The sequence below is a fragment of the Lontra canadensis genome, unplaced genomic scaffold (genome assembly GCF_010015895.1).
Source record: "Lontra canadensis isolate GAN:19392208 unplaced genomic scaffold, GSC_riverotter_1.0 scaffold171, whole genome shotgun sequence".
Classification (NCBI taxonomy): Eukaryota; Metazoa; Chordata; class Mammalia; order Carnivora; family Mustelidae; genus Lontra; species Lontra canadensis.
In genome coordinates, this window is record NW_022631165.1 from 1,672,632 (window position 1) to 1,681,436 (window position 8,805).

Sequence of the window (8,805 nt, forward strand, 5' to 3'; positions counted from 1 at the left end):
CCCTGGGAATCCTGCCGGCTCAGGCCGGGCCAGGCCAGGCCACCAGCTCCCAGGACCTCCAAAACCCAGGAGCAGATCCTACAGGGACACATGCAAGGCTCTAGTCTTGGGCTCCATCACTGTGCCCAAGAGGCTCCAGAGCCCACACCCTGCTGCAGGCCCCTGACTGAGCCCCCCGGATTGTTTGCTTCCTACACAGCTCCTGGAGGCCAGCTCAGCACCACGACCTGGGGAAACAGAGCATAACCAGAAGGAGCCAGGCCTGACCTCAGCAGCTTCCAGGCCCCCGGAAACGGAGGCATCTTTACCCACAGTATCCAGAAACGAGGACCAGATCCAGTTATCCTGGTGAAGGCAAGAAGCCCATCTCCACAGAGACAGCCGGGATGGCAAATGCTCAAGGGGTCAGGCAGCAAAGCAGCAGGCCCACCGTGACCGTCCCTCAGGACCCCCAGCTAATCCTGGAGAACCTGCTCTTCCCTCACTGCAATCCCACACACCAAAGCCCAAAAGACCTCCAGAGCACACAGGAGAAATATCCACCCCTACTCCACCCACCTACTCCTCAGCATCCAAATTCATCTGAATGCTGACCATTGGTCCCCAAGTTAAAGGCAGCCGTACGCTGGAGGCACCCAGGGATTATTACAGAACCAAATTCCAGGAGCCATCTCCAGATTTCACAAGCCTGAGCACGCTAAATGCCCCCCAGTGGATTCCAGCATGTAGCCAAAGACAGCTGGCAGTCCTGGCTTCTGAAAGTGCCCGAGAAACCCCAACAGGGCCATAGGAATGCCGACGGGCAGACCTGAGCCTGTAGCTAGCCCAGGGACAACGGTCTGCAAATGCTGGTCCCCTGCACTCGTCCGTTCCAACTCCGGGTCCTGAGCACCTCAGTCAAACCCAACTCTGCCCCGTGCTGGCCACAGCTTGTTACCTGGGCAAGTCCCAGCACCTGAGTCTGTGTTCTCGCGTGTAAAAAGCCATCTTCGCTGTACCTCTGCCTCAGAGGGCATCCATCCATCACAGCCAGAGCCTGGCACACGGCTCACAAACTGACAAGTTCTCCATGGAGGCTACACCATCACTTCCAAAACGGAAACCGGACAACAGCCCACAAGCGTTCTGAACTACTTCTGCAACCCCACATGCCCATTGTCCGCGGACCACATCAGAGGCCTTGAGGAACCGGGGCCCCTCCCGTCCTGCCCCACTCCCGCACAACTCCCTTGCCCTGGCCACACGGTTCCCTCCTCCGGTCCTCCCGCCACCTTCCCACTCCTCCTCAAGCATTGGCCCAAGCCTCAGACATCCTTCACATCTCTGTCCAGACACCTCTTCCGGGAAGCCTTCCCCGCCATCCCAGACGGAGCTCTCCTCCTCCTGGCTTCCCGCTGCAGGACTCCCAGGTGCAGAGCATCCCCCAGGCCAGGCTGCATCCTATTAGTCCGTAATTGGCGTCTAAGTGTCCGCCGGTTCCCTTCGAACACCTTCCACCCTGCCCCCGCGCTGTCTCAGGTCCCCCACCAAGTCGCGACTGCGGAGCCCCACCCGGTGGGACGTTTCTGCGTTCGCAGACGCCGGGATTCTTCCGCCTCGCCCCGGCCCAGGCCAGGGGGGCTGAGGGCCGCCCGCGGTCCCGGGTTTTCCTTATTTAGTCGGGCCGACCTCACTGCGCTGGAGCCTCGCCCTGGGAGAGGCCTGGCCCGCAATCCGTTTCCCCTTCAGAGGCCGGGGACGCGCCCACGCCCTGCGAGGCCCGCCAGGCCGGCGGCCTGCCCGGCCGGGCCTCTCCCCGGAGCCGGGGGTGCAGGCGCGCCGAGGCCGCCCCACGCCCCGGGCGCCCCCGAGTCCCGGCGCCCGCCCGGCGCCATGGCAACCGCCCGGCCCGCGGCGCGGGGCGGCGAGGTACTCACAGCGCGGTGGCGTCGGCGGGGATGCGCAGCGCGGGTCCGAGCGTCCGCAGTCCGCGGCCGGAGCAGTTGACGCGGCAGGCGGAGCCGGGCGCCGGGCCGCAGAGGCAGGGGGGCGCGCACGGCCCGCAGCCGCGCCCGGTGTCCCCCGCCAGCGCCCCAAGCCACAGGCCCAGGCCCAGGGCGAGCGCCAGGCGGGCGGGCGCGGCGGGCGGCATCGTCAGGGCAGCGCGCGCATGGCCCCGGCCCGGCCCCGAGCCCCCCTCCCCGAGCCCCTGAGCCCGCCCGGCGCCGGTGGCCGCGGCTCAGGCGGGGCCCGCGGACGGCATGGCGGGGCGCGGGGCGGGATCCGGCGGCGGCCGCGGCCTGTCTGCCTGCGCGACGTCCGCTCGGCGCTCGGGCCGGGCCGCGCTCTGCGTCCACCGCCGGCCGGTCGCGCGCTCGCGCTCTAGTGCGGGCCCGCCGCCGCCGCTCCTCCTCCTCCCGGCGCCGCGCGGGGCGGGCGGGGCGGGGCGTCTGCAGGCCCCGCCTCTAGCTCTGCAGGTCGGCCGCGGGGGGTGGGGCGCCACCGGGCCCCGCCCCGTCCTGGCTCCGGGAGTGGGCGGGGCGTCGCGCGGCATCCCGCTCTTCTCCAGCAGAGCGGCGGCGGGGCCTCTGCGCCGCTCCCCACCCGCGCCCTCGGGAGTCCGGTCCCCGCCGCATCCGCGCGCCTCCGCCCTGCGCAGTCGCGAGCGTCGCGGCTGTGCAAACACCGGCAGGGATAAGCCCGCGGCGGGCGACCTCGGAGCATCTCTGTCCGGTCGCGGCTCCGCCGTATTCCAAGCGCCCCGCACGTGGTAGGCGCTCGGGGCAAACGCGCCGCGTCCTCTCGTGGCGCCGGCCAGCTGTGGGGGCCAGTGCCCGGGGTCCGGAGGAGACGCCCCCGGCGGGCCTCAGCCAGAGGGGCCCAGAGCTGCATCCCCGCCGCCGCCCACCCGCCGGCCGAGCGAAGGAGGCTGCCTCTGCCACCTCGCGCACCTGCGTCCCTCCAAATCTAAAAACGAAGCCCTCTGGGGGCTCTCGGGGCTGGGGGCGCGGGGGGAGTCAGTGCTAGTGGGTATGAGGTTTCCTTCTGGGACCGTGAGGACGTTCTGGAGTTAGGTAGTGGTGCTGGGTGCACAGGTTTGTAAATACACTTAAAATCACCGAATTGGGGCGCCTGGGTGGCTCAGTGGGTTAAAGCCTCTGCCTTTGGCTAGGGTCATGATCTCAGGGTCCTGGGATCGAGCCCCGCATCGGGCTCTCTGCTCAGCGGGGAACCTGCTTCCCTTCCTCTCTCTCTGCCTGCCTCTCTGCCTACTTGTGATCTCTTTCTGTCAAATAAATAAATAAAATCTTTAAAAAAAAATCACCAAGGGGCACCTGGGTGGCTCAGTGGGTTAAAGCCTCTGCCTTCGGCTCAGGTCATGGTCCCAGTGTCCTGGGATCAAGCCCCACATCGGGCTCTCTGCTCAGCAGGGAACCTGCCTCCTCCTCTCTCTGTCTGCCTGCCTCTCTGCCTACTTGTGATCTCTATCTATCAAATAAATAAATAAAATCTTTAAAAAAAATCACCAAATTGTGCTCTTTTTAAAAGAGTGGATTTTATGCTCTGTGACTTTTTTTTTTAATTTTATTTTATTTATTTGACAGAGAGAGATCACAGTAGACAGAGACAGGCAGAGAGAGAGAGAGGGAAGCAGGCTCCCCACCGAGCAGAGAGCCTGATGCGGGACTCGATCCCAAGATCATGACCTGAGCCGAAGGCAGCGGCTTAACCCACTGAGCCACCCAGGCGTCCCTATGCTCTGTGACTTCTAATGAAGAAGTCATAAAGTTGTTCCTCCGTTGGGCCGCTGGTAGATGCCTGACCTAAGTTGGCCGAGTGGTCACAGGGTAAGTCCGCAGATTCCCACACAGACTAGGCCCCTATGCCACTGTCCTGAGCCCCGGACCGAGGCTGCATCCCAAGGCTCCAAGAGACTTCCTTTATGTGTCCCGTCTCTCCATTTGAACTAACTGGTACACCTCAATTAAACCCACAAGTGCTGGGCCCATGTCCTGCTGTCTGTCACTGGGAGAGCCCAAGCAGGTCACCGCGGGACACCCTGCAGCTCTGCTCTTCACCTGGGCGTGAAGTGGCACCCAAATCCCTCCCTGTCCTCATCTGTGTAATGGAGACAGCAGGCCAGTGTCTCAGGGCTGGGGGAGGGTCCCATCCAGCCCAGAGCCAGCTCTCAGGAAAGATCCAAGGAGGAACAGGTGGAGGTCCTGTGCGGGCAAAGGCCAAAGATCAACAGGGACTCGGTCACCTGCCATGTCCTGGCAGTCAAAGGGCCCAGGAACGAGCAGAGCATCTCCCGGTGGCCCCGGGCTGGCGGGGTGTGACGTCCAGCTCTGGCCGCTGTGGTCCTTTCTCAGGGCTCAACTCCCACAGCGCCCTTTGTCTCCAACTCTGGGCCTCTTGGACCAATTCCCTACTGAGGAGGGAGAGGGACTTAAGTTAGACACGAGGGGGAATAGGGAGGAACTGTAGAGCCTCCGAGCCCCTTGGGCTTCAGGAAAGTTTTTGTGCAGACTCACAAGTACTCGGGAACCCCGTTTGGAAGCACTGGTATGAGGTCTAAAGCAAGGTGGGGTTGATGGGATGAGGCGGGAGGAGCCTTGGGACTGGGAAGAGAAGGAGGCTCAGATGGTGCCCTGGCTGGGGGTTGGGTGCTGGGACGGGTGCAGGGGCTGTCGGCTGGGTGGAGATGCCCTCAGGGAGGAAGGACATGGAGGGAAACGGAAGGGTGTTGTTCTGGAAACGGGGCACCATAGGCCACTTGAGAAGGCGCCCAGAGTGCACCTGGAGGCGAGGTGTGCAGCTGGGAGGGGGTGCACAGACTGGGGCAGACGAGAAACTCCAGAGGCAGGGAACCCCATCCTAGAAGAGGAGAAGAAAGAGGGCTTGGAGGGAGTCTGAGTGAGAGTGCCTCAGAGAAGGAGGAGGCTGAGGCACAGGGAAAAATTACAGGGGAGAAGCCAGCAGGGGCTCGGGCCGCAGGAACAGAGCCAGGGGCTGGGGACGGTGCAGCCACACGTTCCCCCCTTGGTCCTCCCTCACGGCACAGGCTCACACGTACCCCCACATGGGGCTTCTAGAACTCTCTACAGCCTTCCACCTCCTAGCCTTTCCCCACGTTGTTCCCTTTGCCTGGAACACTTTTCCATCCCACCTCTGAGATTCCTCATGCTTGCAGACTCAACTGAGTTGCCTCCTCCTCCAGGAAGCTTCCCCAGCCCCTAGTCCGTGTGCTGATTTGTATCACACATTCAGGGGACACATTTATGGGCTGCCAACTTCAGGTAGAATATTTGTCCCCAGGTAAGTCGGGGCCCCTACTCCTCAGGGTCATCCTGTTCCTCGATCCTGCCGTGTCACCTGCACAAAGCTGAAGGCGTGGTGTTCACCCATGACCTTTACTGAGGGCACCTGGAGTGGAGGGTTAGCTAGGAAGCCGGAGGCCAGCAGGTTGGTGGCAAGGGAGTGTAGATGTGGCATGTGGCCCATTGTTTCTAGAAGCTTCGATGTGAGAGGAAAGAGGAGTGGCAAAGGTTTTTTTCTTAATTAGTAGAGGCTTGACTGGGTTTCCAGGCTGAGGGAAGAGCGTCCGCAGACAGGGAGAGGTAGATGACACGGGAGAGGTCGAGGAGAGCACAGGGAGTGGATCAGCTTTTTGAGAGACCAGAGGAGTAAACGCACTTTTTCACTTCTCCGTCATTCATTCACTGCCTTATTCCCCTGAGTCTTCCCAGCTCTAGGAGCCCTAGTCGTACTCCTTACTGAATGAGGTAACCAGAGTGTCTGCTGGCTCAGTGGGTGGCACGTGGGACTCTTGATCTCGGGGTCGTGAGTTCAAGCCCCATGTTGGCTGTAGAGCTGACATAAAAGAAAAAAAATAAGGTTACTAAGCCACAGGCCTTAGTAAGTGGCCAAGTGGACCTCGCCGCTTACACAGAAAGTAAGCGGTATTTCTGGGATTCTATTTCAAACCCAAGCTTTTAATTTCAGTCAAGTGACAAACCCAAGATAAGGGAAGATAGACCCATAAGAAACAGAGTTGCAAAATGACAGAAACAGACTAATCAAGTCTAAATGATGGTGGGAAGAGGGTTTTGGAGCCCATGCGATTGCTTCCAAAAGATTTCCGAACGAGAAAGCACATGTTTGAGCAAGAAATTAATCATCTGGATATGAAATTCTAGACTATTTCATCGAACAGAGAAAATAAAAGGTGCCAAAGATCTTGTCTGATTCAGGGAGGAGGACATTGGAAGATTCTTTAATTATTGATAAAACAGATTTTAAAGTGAGCTTTCTGAAGTTTTTTTTATTTTTTAATTTGTTTAAGTAATCTCTGCACCCAATGTGCGCTTGAACTCACAACCCCAAGGTCAAGAGCTGTATGTTCTTCCAGCAGAGCCAGCCAGGTGCCCCTCAAGGTTCTTAATTAGCAGTTAATGAGGGGCGCCTAGGTGGCTCAGTTGGTTAAGTGTCTGGCTCTTGATCCTGGCTCAGGTCATGATCTCAGGGTGGTGAGATCGAGCCCCGGGTCAGGCGCCCGGCTAGCCACCGAACCTGCTTAAGATTCTCTCCCTCTCTCTCTCTGCCCCACCCCGCTTCTTTTCCTCTCTCCTTTTTTTTTTTTTTAAATTTTTTTAAAAGATTTTATTTATTTATTTGACAGACAGAGATCACAAGTAGGCAGAGAAGCAGGCAGAGAGAGAGGAAGAAGCAGGCTCCCTGCTGAGCAGAGAGCCCGATGCGGGGCTCGATCCCAGGACCCTGAGATCAGGACCTGAGCCGAAGGCAGAGGTTTTAACCCACTGAGCCACCCAGGCGCCCCTCCTCTCTCCTTCTTTAAAACAAAAACAAAACAGTTAATGCTAACTATTAGCATGAAAGGGGAAACTTGGAGGCGGGGTACACAAGCAAACCTGATAGGCCCAGTAAAGGATTACAAAAGAAAACAACGGATCAATGTATTAAACAGAACAGGCAAAGTAAGACTGAGAACATGGGTGAGCATAATAACTGTAAATTCGTTAAATTCTCCTGCTCAACAACAAGGATTCTCATAATGAAAAGACATACTAAATCCAGGTAAATGCTGTTTTCAGGGACAAAACAAAGACAAATAACAAATAAAAGAATGGGAAAATAAAGACATATAGAAGGTAGGTTGGCAGTTTAATACCAGGAAAATAGAACTAAAGAAAAAGATTTTTGGGGTTCCTGGGTGGCTCAATGGGTTAAAGCCTCTGCCTTTGGCTCAGGTCATGATCCCAGGGTCCTGGGATCGAGCCCCACATCGTGCTCTCTGCTCGGCAGGGAGCCTGCTTCCCCCTCTCTCTGCCTGCCTCTTTGCCTACTTGTGATCTCTGTCAAATAAATAAAATCTTAAAAAAATATATTTTTTTAAAAAGGGGGGCTGGAGTCCTTTATTTTTACACTATTTAAAGGTACAATTTGTGTAGAATATGTAATAACGTGTTGCATTCTCAAAAACAGAACATCAGCACAACTGTTAGAAATACACAAAATTGGGTACCTGGGTGGCTCACTCAGTTAAGCCTCTGCCTTTGGCTCAGGTCATGAGCCCAGGGTCCTCAGACTGAGCCCCACATTGGGCTCCCTGGTTAGTGGGGAGCCTGCTTCTTCCTCTCTCTCTGCCTGCCGCTCCCCCTGCTTGTGCTCTCTCCCTCTGTCAAATAAATAAATCTTAGAAAACATATATACAAAATTATTGTGGGAGACTTTGTTACACCTTTTTTGAACTTTTCAAAGCAAGGAGAGGATTGTTTTTCTTTTTTTTTTTTTTTAAAGACTTTATTTATTTATTTGACAGATGGAGATCACAAGTAGGCAGAGAGGCAGGCAGAGAAAGAGGGAGGAAGCAGGCTCCCCGCTAAGCGGAGAGCCTGATGCAGGGCTTGATCCCAGGACCCTGGGATCATGATGTGAGCCGAAAGCAGAGGCTTTAACCCACTGAGCCACCCAGGCACTCCCCATGTTTTTCAAGTCAGTAAAGGTAAAGAGAGTTTGAACAGCACTGTGTTCTAAGTTGTGTAACAATATTTTGGCAAGATTAGAGGAAATGGTTAGGCAAACAAGTGGCCTTCGGCCCCACTCTTCCCCAGAGGCACTGTGGGTCCTTTTACCTGCTCATCCCACCACATCTTGAGTCCAGCAGAAGGTCCGCCAAGCCCAGCCTAACACAGGGACGGCCCCGAGGAAAGGCCTGAACAGCTGTCTTTGTGCAAAGGATCTTGGGCCAAGGCAAGACACCCTGACCATCTAGGCAATTGCAAGGTGAATGCAGGAAGAACAGATTCCTTCATTATCTTAGTTGCAGTGATGGCTTCATGGGTGTATGCATATGTAAAAACTTACCGAATCGTACACCTTATTTTTTTAAAGTTTTATTTACATAAGGAAGCTCTATACCACATGGGGCTCAAACTCAAGACCCTGAGATCAAGAGTCATGTGCTATTGTACACTTTATTTTTTTTTTAAGATTTTATTTATTTTAGGGGGCCTGAGTGGCTCAGTCAGTTAAGTGTCTGCCTTCGGCTCAGGTCACGATCCTGGGGTCCTGGTATCGAGCCCCACATGGGGCTCTCTGCTCAGTAGCGAGTCTGCTTCTCCCTCTCCCTCTGTGATCTGTCTCACTTTCGCTCTCTCTCAAATAAAGAAAAATGAAATCTTTAACTAACTAACTAAATAAATAAATAATTCTTGGGCCAAAAAAGAAAGACAATCAAAATCAGATTGTATAGAAATGAACAGTAATAAGCATACATCTTATCAAATCCGTGGGAGGCAAAGT

General features: G+C 56.1%; 1 protein-coding gene across 2 annotated transcripts in view; it reads right to left on the bottom strand.

Annotated features, from left to right (window-relative positions):
- Window positions 1–2,295, bottom strand: part of PKD1 (polycystin 1, transient receptor potential channel interacting) — a 40,274-nt gene extending 37,979 nt beyond the window's left edge. For both annotated transcript variants that reach the window (XM_032846152.1, XM_032846151.1), the window contains exon 1: window positions 1,917–2,295. In XM_032846152.1, coding sequence (XP_032702043.1) covers window positions 1,917–2,131 — 215 coding nt within the window. In that variant the 5' untranslated portion in view covers window positions 2,132–2,295. The remainder of the gene's footprint in view (window positions 1–1,916) is intronic.
- Between the last annotated feature and the right edge of the window lie 6,510 nt (window positions 2,296–8,805).